Here is a 14,806-nt window from a genome sequence, read left to right as displayed (position 1 = left end):
TCGAAAGAAAACTTCTTTTCCCACAATCCCAAGGGGCGGTCATGGAACAGGTAGCCTTTAGGAGTAGCTTCTAGAATAAGAAACAAAAATCATCATAAGTCACTAATATTGGCTTACGATAAATCACAATCAAAGCTGAAGCTAATTTCTGCCCATTCCGTTACATTTTACACATTTAATACATGGCCTTTTAGCTAAAAATAAAAAAGATAAGTAGTCGTATGCTTTTAATTTGAAAGTCACATGCATTTGACATCGGAAGTGTAACATTCCCTGTTTTATGTGCTGAAAATACGAACACATGTGATTCTGTTATTCTGTGACTGAATATTTCAGTGTCTGCTCTTCAACACCGACTTTTAGCCGCTGATCTGATCAGATACAGACTCTGCTTCAAAAAGACAAACAGCCACTTCCGTCTTTCTTTCAAGGTAGTATGTAACCTGCTAATGTGAGGGCAGCTAGTGTTAGCTTTTTTCGCTAAGTTATCAGTAAACAGCTACTGAATGTGTAGAAGCAACTTGGCAGAGGGAATTTAAATTATTAAGGTAGCCAGAAAGTTTTATAGAGGCTGAAAATGAAATAAAATAAATAGTTCAGTTTAGCTGTCTTCACATCAAGCTGACCTTTGTTACTGTTTTCTGACACCCGCTCTTGTCTTTCTCAGCTGGCGAAGGAACCTGAAAGCTGCCTTTTATAATGTCACAGGCCACTAAACGCAAACACGTCGTCAAGGAGGTTCTTGGAGACTTTGTCACACCCACAGAAAACCAGCAGATTGTGAAGGTAAACTTTTGCACGAAGTACGCTGTAGTTTCTGCATTATGAAACATCCACGTTTTAGCATCGTACACTGGCATCACGCAGTTGCTACGGACTTGTCAGCTGCACATCTATGTTTACAGTACAGTGAACTCACTGTCATGTTCAAGATGCCAGTTTGAGATGATGTGACGGTGCGTTATTCTGCTGGAAGCAACCATTAGAATGAGTACATTGTGGTCATAAAGGGATGGACATGGCCAGCAGCAACACTCAGGTGGGCTGTGGGGTTTAAGTGATGCTCAGTTGGTACCAAGAGGTTCAAAGTGTGCCAATAAAATAGCTCCCACACCATTACACCAGGAGCAGCCTGAATCCTTGATACAAGGCAGGAGGGAGCCATGCTTTCATGTTGTTTACACCACATTCTGAGCCTACCATCTGAGTATCTGAGCAGAAATGAAAGCTCATCAGATCAGGCAGCACCTTTCCAGTGATCTGTTGTCCAGTTCAGGTGAGCCTGTACAAATCGTAGCCTCAGTTTCCTGTTCTTAGCTAACAGGAGTGGTACCTGCTGTGGTCTTCTGCTGCTGTAGCTCATCTGCTTCAAGGTTTGACGTGTTGTGCATTCAGAGACACTCTTCTGCATACCTTTGTTGTAATAAGTGGGTATTTGAGTTGCCGTTGCCTTCCTATCAGCTCCAATCAGTCTGGCCATTCTCCTCTGACCTCTGGCATCCTCTGCTGCTCACTGCATATTTTTCAGACCATTCTCTGTGAACCCAGAGATGGTTGTGTAGGAAAATCCCAGCAGATCAGCAGTTTCTGAAATACTCAGACCAGCTCATTTGGCACCAACAACAATGCCACATTCAGACTCACTTAAATCACCTTTCTTCCCAGTTCTGATGCTCATTTTGAACTTCAGCAGTTCATTTTGACCCACATAATTGCACTGAGTTTCTTCCATGTAATTAAATACTTGCAATAATGAGAAGTTGAACAGGTGTACCTGTAATAAAGTGACCAGTGAGTGTATTTTTCTAACTCCATGCTGATTCTCTGCCTCTGCACTTTTACAGGTAACTGGGAGCCGTGGTAACAACCTTCATGATGTTGTCACAGCTCAGGGTGAGACCTTCTTGGTGAGCATGCCCACCAAGTTCCGCAAGAACATCTGGATCAAGAGAGGTAACAGATGGAGAGAACAGTCAAGTGTTTAAAAGATCGAGTAATAATCCAGTGACAGCTGAAAGGTTTTGGATGATGTTCTACTTGCAGTTGGTGGTTTGTAGCACCTATGTTATGAGTATATGCCACTTCTCTGTGGCATATACTCATAACATTTGACATAGGCCACTGCTGATTACATGCCAAGCTGTGTGTGCTGCTGTCTTCCTGTTTTTTGGTGGGCACCCAGACTAGTTAGTTGGTCTACAGCTTTGAAAAAAAAAAGCTTTTTTGAGATTTTGGTATTCAGTGCCTTTTCAAAATAAGACAATAATATAAAATGTAGTGCAAACATTTAAGTCAATAAAGTGATCACGTGCTAGCTAGTACTGGTCTAAAATAAGAGTTCTATTTCTGTTCATTTGTTATGACCTGTACTTTTTGGTTCACATTTGAATTTTATCTTCTGCCAAGGTGACTATGTGATTGTGGATCCTATTGAGGAAGGAGAGAAGGTGAAGGCAGAGATCAGCTTTATTCTCTACAAGGATCACATTCAGTACCTACAAAAACAGAACCTCTGGTAGGTGGGAACCCACTTGCAGCTGCACACTTATAAGTTTCCTGATTAGCATCATTTGTCACGTGTTAAAGCGATGTTTTGGGTTTTTTTTTCTCTCTCTTGACTCCAGGCCGGAGGGCTTTATGGAGGAGCAGTCAACGCAGGACAGGATGAAGAAACGGCTGGAAAAGGACGAGGAGACGCCGGAGAAAGACGAGGAAGAGGATGTTAGCGACTCTGAAGATGACGACAGTGACCTCTTTGTAAACACTAACCGCTGTAACTACCAGTACAGCGATTGTGAGGAGGACGAGGATGACAGCGAAGAGGACGGGGATGGGGACGGGGACAAAGAGCAAAGGACGGAGAATGGCTCATAGAAGCAGCAGTGAGGACACGGACAATCAGCAGCTGTGAAAAAGATGTGATGGCGTCCTCTGCTGTGCTGCTGTCGTCACTGACTGATGCCACGATGATTTAAAATAATGGCCGTCATGCAACAGCGTCCTCCGCAGTTCTTGTTCTGAATGGCTGGGCTCATTCAACGGACATAATTCTTGCTTGTAAAATAAAAATCTGTGACATTAAAATAGGGTTACAGTGAGACCATTATACAAAGAGCACGCAGTATAGTTGTAGGGTAATCTAAATCTATTCAACCTGTTCCGTAGGACAAAATACATTTGATAGGAACTCAAAAATTGTATCACTCGTGTTATTTTGGCTGCTGAGGAAAATGTCTTGTTGGTGCTGGATATGGTTCTAACAAGCTGCACCATTACCGACCACATTACAGTAATAACTGTATCCACTTGAGTTTTATTTACTCTCACCCAGCAGCTGAGTTTGATTTGTGAAATGATGAAAAACTTTGGAAATGAAATAAATCCCGGGCAGAATATGCTCATCACACAGACTCTTGTGGGCTTCGATATTTAATCTCAAATGTCTTTTATTATTTCACAGTCAAACAGCCGTCTGCTTTGGATGGAAACAGTTGTGCAGACGTCATACGGGCATGGCCGTGGGAACAACTGTACTAAATGTGCATTCTCAGAAGATTACACCATGAACACTGGACAGAAAACTGCTACTTCAAGCAGAACCAGTCCCACACCTTTTTGGATAACACTCACTGAGGTATGAGAGGAAACTTTGGCACGAGTCATGTGATGCCAAACAAAATACAGAGATGAATCCTGTCAGCTCACTGATTTTAAACACTGCACGAATCTATTCACAGATATGAGCGTGACACACATCAATTATAAGATTTATTATTTTACTCATCAGAACACTGATGAGCCCATTAAGAGAGCTTGACTGGAAGAATAATTTTTAATAAAGAAACCTGTTACAGACAGGGAAAAAGCAAATGACTCCACCCTTGGCACGACTTCAGCTTTGGTATTTGGATGAATGCTATTTTCTCACTAAAGTGTAACTTTTACTCCATTTGTGTTGGGATGAGATTGTTTACATCTCGATCAAAATCCAAAAGTATGTTACAATAGAAACAGGTAGAATGTTTGGTTTGGTTGGCACAGCTAAAATACCTCAGTTGTAGTAACCTGAAACTGAAAAGCTTGTTGGCTGATTCATCACGTTTCATTATTTCCAGGATAACACCCATAACACCGGGTACTTTTGGATCCTTTTAATCCAAAATGCTGCAGAACAAGTCCTGACAGGACCTAAGAAGCAAAAATTTCACTTTAAAAAAAACCAAGCAACTCTCCTTGCATTTGTTGTGCCACTTCCTGTGTCTTTCCTTCAGTTTCAGCTTTACTTCAGCTCACATGTTCCTGAACTAACTGCTCAGCATTTATGGACTGCACATTAACATTTAGCATCAGCTCATAACAGTCAATTATAAGCGTGGTAGCTTCTGTTTGGCTTATACACACACACACACACACACACACACACACACACACACACACACACACACACACACACCAGAGCCCTGAACTTTTCTTGATGCTAAGGTGCATGTGAGAACACAAATGTTTGAAGCTTGTGAACTGCACTGCGTTTGAGCTGCGAGCTGAAAGGAAGTTTAGTCTTTAAATATAAGTTCAGAACATGGACCCATGACAGTGAATAAATAAGTAGTGGACACAGTGACCTTGACAGAATCTCACCAAAATGCTCGCTGTCAGAATCTAATGGCAATAACTCATTAACAAACTTTGTCACAGTCCTGTAGCTCTGGTTTATTCACAGACAAAAGAGAGAGAGACTCGACACTCAAAGAATCCTGATAATTCTTTACATGCAGTTTTTATCTCCCAGTGATCCCTGAAATTAAACAGTGCTTCAAAATATGTGCATAACTGGCTGTCTGTGTAGATTCTCAGTCATCCAGGTCATAGTAGTCTCTGGAGCTTGAAAAAGGCGACTGGACTTCTTTTTGTTTCTTGAAGACGTTTCACCTCTCATCCGAAAGGCTTCTTCAGTTCTCAACCAAATGGTGGAGAGACCCAGGTATTTAAACCCCTGTGGGCGTAGTCCCCTGGAGGTGGTTATGACCCTCTATTGATCATGTGCGTGAACACATGTGCCCAGGTGTGAAGGGGGCGTGGGTCATATTTAATCAGTGGTTTCTGGCTGAAGGCCTTTCAGTCTAGCTGCACAGTGGTTTTACTTGTGTTTTTCTTCTCTTCATCCCTCAGAGGCACATCTCCACATTGTGCCTGTGTCTCTTTCAAGCCGGCCCAAAGCTGAACCACCTGTTTGGGGCTTCGCTTATGGACCACTAAGACGGTGTGGTACAAACACGGGTCTTTCCAATCATCTTTGGGAAAGTCAAACATGAGGAAGGCAGGGTGGTGCATGGGGAAGGCACTGAGTCGAATCATACATATCCCCACAAAAACGTCATCGATGGGGAACAGGTGAACTCTTTTAGACATTAGGTGCAGGCGTCTGGCCACCTGGCCTGAATACACCACCCCTCCACCGCCTGCATATGTGGGGTATGACCCTTCGTAGAAGCTGTCTGGGATGAAGTACTTCGAGATGTTGACTCGGTTGGGTGAGGCTGCTTCGATGACTTCTCCAATCATAAATTCTTGCATGTTGTTTTTTACACGTGCCGTCTGTAGCTGGATCTGGAGGTAGGTTATCAGTTTTGGGGTGTTGACAAAGACATCGTCATCTCCTTTAAAGACAAAGCGGGTCTGCCTGCAAAAGCGTGAGAACCAGCTCCAGAAGAGCACATCCTTCAAGGTGAGGTTGAAAAATGTATCCTCAAAGTCCCACTGCAGAATGTCTCCATAAAGGTTACTCTCCCACTTCAGTAATTCAGACACATCCACACTCAGTTCTTTGGTGTTTTGCTTGCCCAGTAGAAACACCCTGCGGACATATCCTCCAACATTATCCCTGCCACTGCCGTTTATCTTCTGTCCTGCCACCCATCCCACCTGGCCCCACGTCTGCCGAATAGCCTGTCGGTTGTTGAAGTTAGCCGGTGTTGTTTTGATGGCGAAGAGAAGCAGAGTGGGCTCCTGCTCACCTTTCCCCTGAGCTCCACATCCTCCATCTGGGTGGTGGAGAATTGGGTAGTCTCTCCTTTGCATGTGCCTCACAAACCTTTGCAACTGCTCTGGTAGCTTGTCAAAGTCTTCCATGACGCTGTCAAAGCTGGCAACTTCAGAGAAGCTCCGCTTCAGTAGGAAATCATAAAAGCTGCTATTCCTTAATAATCTCTTGTTTTTTTTGGGATGCAGGATGGGGTTAAAATGGTAGTCGACGGCCTGCTGGAGATGGTTCCAAAGAGCCTTTGTCTGCTGTTGGTCCTCCCAGAAAGTTTTAGGGAGCGGGGCGAAGGTCTCATTTTTTAAAAGTCCATTGGCCACAAAATGAGGATTCGTTGCTATGAACGTATTCGCCGGTGTTGCCACTTCATTCATGCCCATACACAGCATGATACTAACATAGGTGAACAGCAGGATCAGGAAGATGCAAGGTGTGCACAGACAGATCAACACCCTGCGCCAGCGACAGTAACACCGCGCCATTCAGCTGCAAATACACAAGCAGCAAGTTACTTTAGACAAATCTGATGTCTGTCCGAAGATGTCAAAATGTTTGAGTTTCAGAATATGAAACAGTTATTAAATGTATGAGTATTTTCATGTGTATGTGGAGTGAGAGGCAAAGCTCTGCAGTGGAATGAAGTGAGGAAGATTACAAGATGCCGAGAAGAAATAATCTAAATAAATAAGGCCATTTCTAAAGCAATCTCACAAACAGGTTCATAAAAAAAGCTTCTTTTTTTATCGCAATCTTTAGCAGCCAGTAGAATTGGCTCATTTGGCATGTAAAGAGAAAAAAAGGGGGTCCGCACACCAGCAAAGCTCCTAAACCACGTTTTTAATCCAAACAAATCTTAATAAGAAGTGACGTTTCGGGCCACAAATTGCCCTTCTTCAGACTTAGCGAGAACAAAGCAGGACTCATCATATATGTACACAACACGTCATGTGATGGACGCTGCCCACCTATCAGAAAGGAGGAAGGCAAAAAACACACGTATATATAACCATCCATCAACAGAAAAGAAAAACATAAATATATAAATCCATTACAAAACAATATATTGCAAATATACAATGAATATTCAATAAATATTTAAAGAATCCAACTAATCATACATGTAGAAAGATACACATATGTATATGTAGAAAATACTACAATTATTAAAAAGTGTTACATGTCCTGCAATTCTGGTAAGATTTGTAAAAATAAAAAGATTAAAATATATACCATCAAAAAAATATACAAAAAAAGTACAAAAACACAGTCAAGAAATATATACATAAGCAGTAGTCAAAATGTAGGAATGGCAAAGGATAGAGACTATAAAAAAGGTCTCAAATCAAATTCCTCGTTAAGGCCTTGAGGAGCCAATGTGTTCAAAGTAAAAATCCAAAAAGCCTCTCTTTTTAATAGAGAGGAATTGATGTCCCCACCACGACAATGGGGTTTAACAGCTTCAATGCCACAATAAGTAAGAGTAGAGACATTATGTCCAGCTTGTGTAAAATGGACAGCAACAGAGCTTTTGGGGTCCTGATTGCGTATACATGACCGGTGTTCTGATATTCTGATTTTTAATGGTCTAGTTGTTTTACCCACGTATGCCAAACCACAGGGACATTTAAGTAAATAAATGACGATGTTAGTTTGACAAGTGATAGTATCTCTGATAACTGAAACAACTAGACCATTAAGCTGTTAAACCCCACTGTCGTGGTGGGGACATCAATTCCTCTCTATTAAAAAGAGAGGCTTTTTGGATTTTTACTTTGAACACATTGGCTCCTCAAGGCCTTAACGAGGAATTTGATTTGAGACCTTTTTTATAGTCTCTATCCTTTGCCATTCCTACATTTTGACTACTGCTTATGTATATATTTCTTGACTGTGTTTTTGTACTTTTTTTGTATATTTTTTTGATGGTATATATTTTAATCTTTTTATTTTTACAAATCTTACCAGAATTGCAGGACATGTAACACTTTTTAATAATTGTAGTATTTTCTACATATACGTATGTGTATCTTTCTACATGTATGATTAGTTGTATTCTTTAAATATTTATTGAATATTCATTGTATATTTGCAATATATTGTTTTGTAATGGATTTATATATTTATGTTTTTCCTTTCTGTTGATGGATGATTATATACACGTGTGTTTTTTGCCTTCCTCCTTTCTGATAGGTGGGCAGCGTCCATCACATGACGTGTTGTGTACGTATATGATGAGTCCTGCTTTGTTCTCGCTAAGTCTGAAGGGCAATTTGTGGCCCGAAACGTCACTTCTTATTAAGATTTGTTTGGATTAAAAACGTGGTTTAGGAGCTTTGCCGGTGTGCGGACCCCCTTTTTTTCTCTTTACAAATCTTTTTGTTCTAGCACCCAGCCTTCATTTTGGATGTGCGTGTCCTTGTTTCTTCATTTGGCATGTAAGCCTAAAGATTCAAAACCATTTTTTCTGGTCATTCCAAAGACATGTGCAATCTATTAATCATCTTCATCTACTTACAAAGACTCTGTCATTCGAGTTTAGCATTGTGGTTGTTTTGGGAGCTACTTGTCACAAGTTCAAAAAAGGCATCTTTAAGCCATATTTAAACAGATTCATTTAACCTCTGAAATTTGAAAAAAAGCTCAATATATTTTTATCAGCAGTTAAATGAATAAATGCAGTCCACAAACTCTTTGTGTTTAATAGCAAACGTGCTGTCGTCATTTGAAAAGATGGTCTCATTTTCTTTTAAAGTGCTGAAATATTAACCCTCTGATGCCCAATTCAATGATGACCGTAGCCTCCCCTAACCCTAACCCTAACTCTTACTCTGACCCCACGAGATCTAATTTTTGTTTTAATTAACTTGTTCTCCCAATCAGGATGAGAGAAAATCATCATTTTAACTTACAAGCATCACAAATTATTCACATTTTTCTACAAAGTCAATTTTGTTTTTCTCCAAAATATAACCATTTATAATAACTTTGACCTCAGACGGTTAATGAAGCTGTCAGCAGTTTTCTTTGCTTACCTGTTTTTAATGAAGGCTCCCTCCTTCACAGAATAATGATCTTATACACTGGTATCTAGTTAAGGAGAAGACACGATTCCCCCTTCATAAAGAACTAAAGATATAATCCAGCGAGTCAGTCTATCAAGAAGGTATTCTTCTGTAGCTGAAGGTCCTCCTCTGAGCCTCGTGACTGATGAGGCTGCTTTGGATTCTAGAGAGCTAAATACACAACTACAACTAAATACATGCAACACAGATACACACCCACTGGCAAAGCAAACGAGAATTCCACCCACAAACAATGGGCAGCACACCAATATACAACAAAAGAGAGGACAAATACAAAACTAACATTTATTATGGACTGAACTATTGGTTTCATTACAAAAGCAAAAGGAGGAAATATTGAGCTGGACATGAAACCTAAAGGGGTGTTTTCATTTTGATGTGTTTTTGGTCTGATTACTAGTCAACAAAGTCAGTTAGGAAACAGATGAGTACTCTAAGTCACCCTACACCTCCACCTAACCTTTATTTAGACAGCAGATTAAGGAAAGCTTAAGGAAAGGATGCAGAACGTCATTACCTGGCAATCGCTCTCTCAGTTTCCAGTGATTTATATGTACGCCCATCAGGTCAGACAGGAATTCCAAGCAAAAAGTGTAGATAATGCAGCGTATCCGGAATTGTGACGCTCTTGCGTCACAACAGCCCTCAAGCAAGTGTGAATTAGTTGAAGGGAAAATCTTAAGACAAGAATCACTCAGTGCTCTTAACCCAACAGTCCCTTCTTAGCTTTGCTTTTGCTCGTGCCACAAAGTGTGAACATTTGAACCATGAATTGGAGGCATAAAGTCTCTCTGTCTTACGTGTTTACACCCCCAACGGCAGTCACAGGTGTATACAGAAGTACAATATACGCATAAAATTGTTTCTTTGTTGCGTGTGCAAATGTGTGCAGGGCTACAATAATGTTTCTCACATTAACGTGAATCTGAATAAAAAGTTTACCTTCTGTAAAAATGCGGATGTTGAAAATAATAAGAGCAGCCATGGTGTTGCCATTCCTACCCATGTTATCTCTGGTCCAGCAGACACTTCTGTAGGATTGTGACACATGCATCTGAAGCAGTTAGGCTTTGCAACACAAACAGCTCCAGCTGCGGTAAAGGGTACAGCCCATCTGTTTTCTTCTGCTTATCCAGTTCAGGGTTGTGTGTGGTGTTTCAAACTCAGGACCTTCTTGCTGTGAGGCAACAGCACTAACCGCTGTGCTGCTGTGCTGAGTGTGCAAATGTCTGCAAATATATGCCCAGACATTGCTAGAAGGATCACAGGACCCTTGGAAAAACCTTTTCCCCAGTAAATAACTTTTGGTCCTTGCTTGTTGTTGAAAGACCCTAAATGTAATTCGGCCATGATTGCAGTTTTTAGTAAGACCCATTCATGTCAGAATGTGCGCTGTGAAAATTGTCTGCATGATGGAATTAAAAACTTACAGCTTACATACAAACAGGAATCATCTAATATTCTGGTAACAGATTGAAGACGCCATCATTCAACTCCTAATACTTTAAAACAGTAATTTTTAATAATAATAAATTTTTTTTTTTTTTTTAACTATTATTTTCCCTTTTCCTTTGATTCATATACAGTTACAGTTGTGGCCAAAGTTTCAAATAGTATGGTCAGTGGATGTGTGAGTAATCCCTGCGAGACAAAAGGTCAGGCTTCAGACTGCCCTAAATCCTGTTTCCAGCTATTTTTTCTGCCCTTGGCTTTAAATGACATCAGTGAGAGTGGATATACTTATGAGTATCTCATGCTTTTTGTTTTTTTTTTATGAATGAAAACCAGAAGAAAGGTGGGACTTTGCAGAAATGCAGCTAAAACTGCTTGTTTCAGACAGTGGATGAACTGAGTGGCTGCACCAAGTATAAGGTGAATAACAGAGGATTATTTTTGAGCTGGGACTCATGCAAAGCTACTGTATTTATTCAAGAATAATAATATGGAAAGGAGCATATTAGGTCCCTTTAAGGTGAATATAAATGCTGCCATCTAGTGTTCTCTTATACTGCTGCCCTGACCGTATGTGGGTGTGAAAGAAACAAGAAGCAGTGGGTCTTTTAGTTACAAAGATGACAGGACTGTTTCAAAATGGTAGGAATAAAGTTTTATTTTCCATATGAAGGGGTGGTTTTGGATTTTTCTTCTTTTACAAGTAGTATGTTTTTGATAAAACTTGCAAAAAATCTTCTAGCATATTCCAAGAATGATGGACATGAAGAGAAGGGGATTTATTGCTGAATGTTAAAATGAGGACACGTTTTTTTATTTTTTGTTTTTATTTTTTTCACCGAGTGGAAAAATGATTTGCTTGCTGCTTTTTCCATGCACCCAACTACCAGTACCACTAGGACATGCAGGGGGATTTGGGGTTGAGAGGAGGAAGAAGAGGAGGGGGAGGCAGAAGGAGGAGAAAGTAGGTTGGTTGGTAAAAAAGACAAAGGCAAACTGCTTGACAAACAAACGTGAAAGGTCTGCGTGGCTGTGTATGCATGGGATTTGTGTGTCTGTGGGCTCAGTGTGTGCTTCATTATGTACGATGTATGTACGTGAGAAATGTACGTGTGTTTGTAAAAGGTGGGTGGGAAGCGAGAGGGTGGGGTGGGGGGCTGGGGGTTGAGGAGAAAGAGGGCGGGGTAGTCAACAGTTCAACTAGCTCTAGAAGCACACTATCCTCGCAGTAATTTCAACGTTGCAAATCCCAGATTGATTACAGTGATAGTAAGACAAAACTAGCCAGACCACTGGGCCATGAACCTAAATTATATTTTCATATCGTATGATTCCCCCTAAACATGAGGGAATAATTTATATATCTGTGATCCATGCATTGCCTGTGTTCAAAAAAAAAAACTCTACTTACTGGAAATTAACTCTAATTGGGACACATTGTATCTAACACAGTTTCATTTTCCTCAGTGAGCTTCAAAGGGTCTCTCTCTCTCTCTCTAAGGGTCTCAAAAGCTGATGTACACCTGTAGTGGAAGAGTTTCTGACATGATCGGTCTACTGGTAGTGTGCTGTTTGGTTTACTCACGGGGCTTAAATTTATCTGCTAGTTGCTTCTGTAAGAGGGTGAGGAAGACATGACGGTGAGGTGCGATGTGGGGTGGATGGGGGCAGACAGAGACAGACACGTAACAGATGATTCAGTCAATATGACCAAGCAAATGAAGTTCAATCAATAAAGGTATAGGAATGCAAATCAAGGATGCAGTAATCAGGATTATCATATACAACCATGTGGCTGTGAGCTAACTAAAAAGGAGAATCGGCCTTGGAAACTCTCTTTCTAGCAGTGTGAACCCGCACGTGGTCGGAGCGCTGCCGTCACTAGTGTGGCGAAATGTGGTGACGATTCTAGGTGCCCACAGCCTGTGGGGTGGGGGCGTAGCTTCCAGTAGGATTATATCCATTAAGAAAAGGAAAAAAAAAAAGAAAAGAAAAAGAGAGAGAAAATGGGGAACCCAGAGGGAGATCCACCTTTCAGTGGTGGGGGCAGAATTCCAAGGTAACGCCCCTGCATCAGAGCAAACAGACGCTGTCTCTGCACAACTTCATTTTTACATCATCATCATCATCGTTTGTGAAATCACACACGGCTACACACATGCTCACTAAACACACAAAACCTTCTGAAGTTTAAAAAAATAAAGAAGTAACTGAATCCGCCCACTGATTCCAAAGGTCTGAACGAACTCGTCCTTTTCTCATAGCCACAAGTAAACGCGAGAAACCTGATAGATGGAAAAGAAGGAGAGTGAGGGGATGCGGATCTGACCTGCGGACTGAACTGTGACTGAGATGACGTGCGTTCTCTGCTTTGAGTCTTTTGGCTGTGATGTGATGGGGAAGTCCTGAGACACAGTGCGGCTCTAAGCTGCTGGCATAGGAAACGAGCGGGCTAGGCAGTCCACGGGAGGCCAGAGTCAGGCTGGATTACAACTGGATTGGTTAGGTTCGGTTTGGATCGGCAGCTCCCTGGCCAATAACTGCTCACGGAGGGAGGTTCTTACAGTGCAATGGAGCTTCTGGCAGCGTGAGGATCGGTGAGAGGAGCGTGTCAGTCAAACAAGAGAGACCACACCCTCCAAGGTGAACAGAGGCGCCAACCGAATGAGGCTTCATGAGGTGTACGGACCGTATACAGGCATGCACGCACACGCATACACACACACATACGCACGCACTGCAACCACCACCAATGTCATGGCAGCACCCTGAATACCTACACGAGGAATCTGGAGTTACTTTCCCTCAACGACTCCCTAACGCTCCTGTTTTCACAGAAATAACAACAAATGACTGACAGGCAGCGAACGAGGACGTAAATGACCGATGTGTGTTCATCCGAGGAAACTACCCTTACACATCTGGTTGCGTCAGTGACTAAAATGTCCCTGTGAAACGAGCGCATCGCGTGGATCATACTCATGTAAACAGACACCTTTTACACAGGAGGAATCAATATTGCATGATGACATAATCAGATCACAGTTCAAAAAGAGGAAGATCCCAAATCAGAGAAACAAACCAAAGCAAAAGGAAGGAAGAGGGTTGGTCTCTATAAAAACGAGGAGTCTTTATAAGAAAGGCTACAAAAACTCAATGGGACCTCCGACTTCAGCATACAGCAAAAGGCACCACAATATTATTCTATTTATCTAACTTGTGAAAAAATTGGCACGTAATTCTCGTATTTTTTCATCTCTCATAATGCTGTAAATCAAAAAACTTTACATATAAATATCCCCCCCGTTATAAAAAAAGTCTTTGCTGTTAGCTAGTAGACAATTTTTGCTGAAATGAAAATAAATATTTCATTTGTTTAGAATATCTGTCTGTTATACAAAATAAAAATATTTCTCCTAGGTGCAGGTCTCTAGTCCACGGGTTGTGTGTAGGAGGAAGGGGAGTGTGTGAGGTGGAGAGGGCGGGAGGTGGCAGGGGTGTAATGGTGGGCGTCGAAGGTAGGTTAAGTCTTAAAGGGGCATGTTGTCAGCCTTGGAGCGCTGCGACTGGGAGCCGCGACTCTGCCCGTTGCTGCGTGTCCCTGGCCGACTCAGCCCGCGGTGAGTCCGTGTGTCTGCACCGGATGACGAACGGAAACCCGGGACATTTAGGGGCGGGTCCATGTTCATGTTCTGCATACTAAGGAAAGGTGTGCTCTCCCCGTGAGCATCCTCTTCCTCCTCGTCCTCTTCTTCCTCTTCTGACTGGCTGAAGCTCTGTGAGCTGTAGTCCCGTAAGCCCGCCGAGCGCTGTGAGATGTGTCCGTTGAGTCGGTTGCGTCGTGGGCGGCGCCGGCTTCTGATGGGTTCCCGTGAAGAGGCGTACTCCTGTGTTGTCTCATAAGCCTCGTCGTCGGGGAGCCGGTAGGGGCTGGACGGTAGACTTCCTGTGCTCTCCGTCAGGTAGGGTCGTCGTGGACGTCGGGGCTGCCTGTATAAACTTCCATCCTAAAACAGAAAACACAGATTTGTTAGAATCACCACGCTGAACTATGGAGACCAAATGGTATGTTCTGCCTATTGACTGCATATAAAAGATGGGAACAGCCACCGCGATGTCCTGCTGTGAAGCCTCGAGGTGAGCATTCTTCACCGTGACTGTCTTGGTGTTTTGAAAATGGATGAAAAAGAGAGTGGACGCTCACATGGAAGCAGCCTGTCAATCACAAGGTAGG

At 42.1% G+C, this 14,806-nt stretch overlaps 3 protein-coding genes across 3 annotated transcripts in view; 1 reads left to right on the top strand and 2 right to left on the bottom strand.

The window, feature by feature from the left end:
* The first annotated feature begins 261 nt into the window (after positions 1-261).
* eif1ad (eukaryotic translation initiation factor 1A domain containing) lies at positions 262-3,771 on the top strand. The gene is made up of 5 exons (XM_030739541.1): positions 262-431; positions 668-786; positions 1,845-1,953; positions 2,407-2,515; positions 2,625-3,771. The coding sequence occupies exons 2-5, from the start codon at positions 700-702 to the stop codon at positions 2,872-2,874; spliced, it is 555 nt and encodes a 184-aa protein (XP_030595401.1). The 5' UTR covers positions 262-431; positions 668-699; the 3' UTR covers positions 2,875-3,771.
* A 1,213-nt stretch (positions 3,772-4,984) lies between these two features.
* Positions 4,985-9,247, bottom strand: LOC115787212 (N-acetyllactosaminide beta-1,3-N-acetylglucosaminyltransferase 2). Its single transcript, XM_030739797.1, has 2 exons — positions 9,070-9,247; positions 4,985-6,523 (listed from the first exon to the last, which is right to left on the bottom strand). Exon 2 carries the CDS (start codon positions 6,517-6,519, stop codon positions 5,116-5,118), a length of 1,404 nt encoding a protein of 467 aa, XP_030595657.1. The 5' UTR covers positions 6,520-6,523; positions 9,070-9,247; the 3' UTR covers positions 4,985-5,115.
* Positions 9,248-11,349: 2,102 nt separating this feature from the next.
* Positions 11,350-14,806, bottom strand: part of nrg2b (neuregulin 2b) — a 76,638-nt gene continuing 73,181 nt past the window's right edge. The window contains exon 10 of the mRNA XM_030739805.1: positions 11,350-14,579. Within this exon, the coding sequence (XP_030595665.1) occupies positions 14,103-14,579 (477 nt within the window). The 3' untranslated portion in view covers positions 11,350-14,102. The remainder of the gene's footprint in view (positions 14,580-14,806) is intronic.

Source organism: Archocentrus centrarchus, chromosome 10, assembly GCF_007364275.1.
Source record: "Archocentrus centrarchus isolate MPI-CPG fArcCen1 chromosome 10, fArcCen1, whole genome shotgun sequence".
Classification (NCBI taxonomy): domain Eukaryota; kingdom Metazoa; phylum Chordata; class Actinopteri; order Cichliformes; family Cichlidae; genus Archocentrus; species Archocentrus centrarchus.
The sequence above is the reverse complement of the archived record's forward strand: the minus strand, read 5'-3'. Positions and strand labels throughout refer to the sequence as shown.

Coding starts and splice junctions, on each gene's coding strand:
- eif1ad (XM_030739541.1), top strand. CDS start 700: ATGTCACAGGCCACTAAACGCAAACACGTCGTCAAGGAGGTTCTTGGA. Junction 787..1,844: donor AAAACCAGCAGATTGTGAAG/GTAAACTTTTGC, acceptor GCACTTTTACAG/GTAACTGGGAGCCGTGGTAA. Junction 1,954..2,406: donor GAACATCTGGATCAAGAGAG/GTAACAGATGGA, acceptor TCTTCTGCCAAG/GTGACTATGTGATTGTGGAT.
- LOC115787212 (XM_030739797.1), bottom strand. CDS start 6,519: ATGGCGCGGTGTTACTGTCGCTGGCGCAGGGTGTTGATCTGTCTGTGC.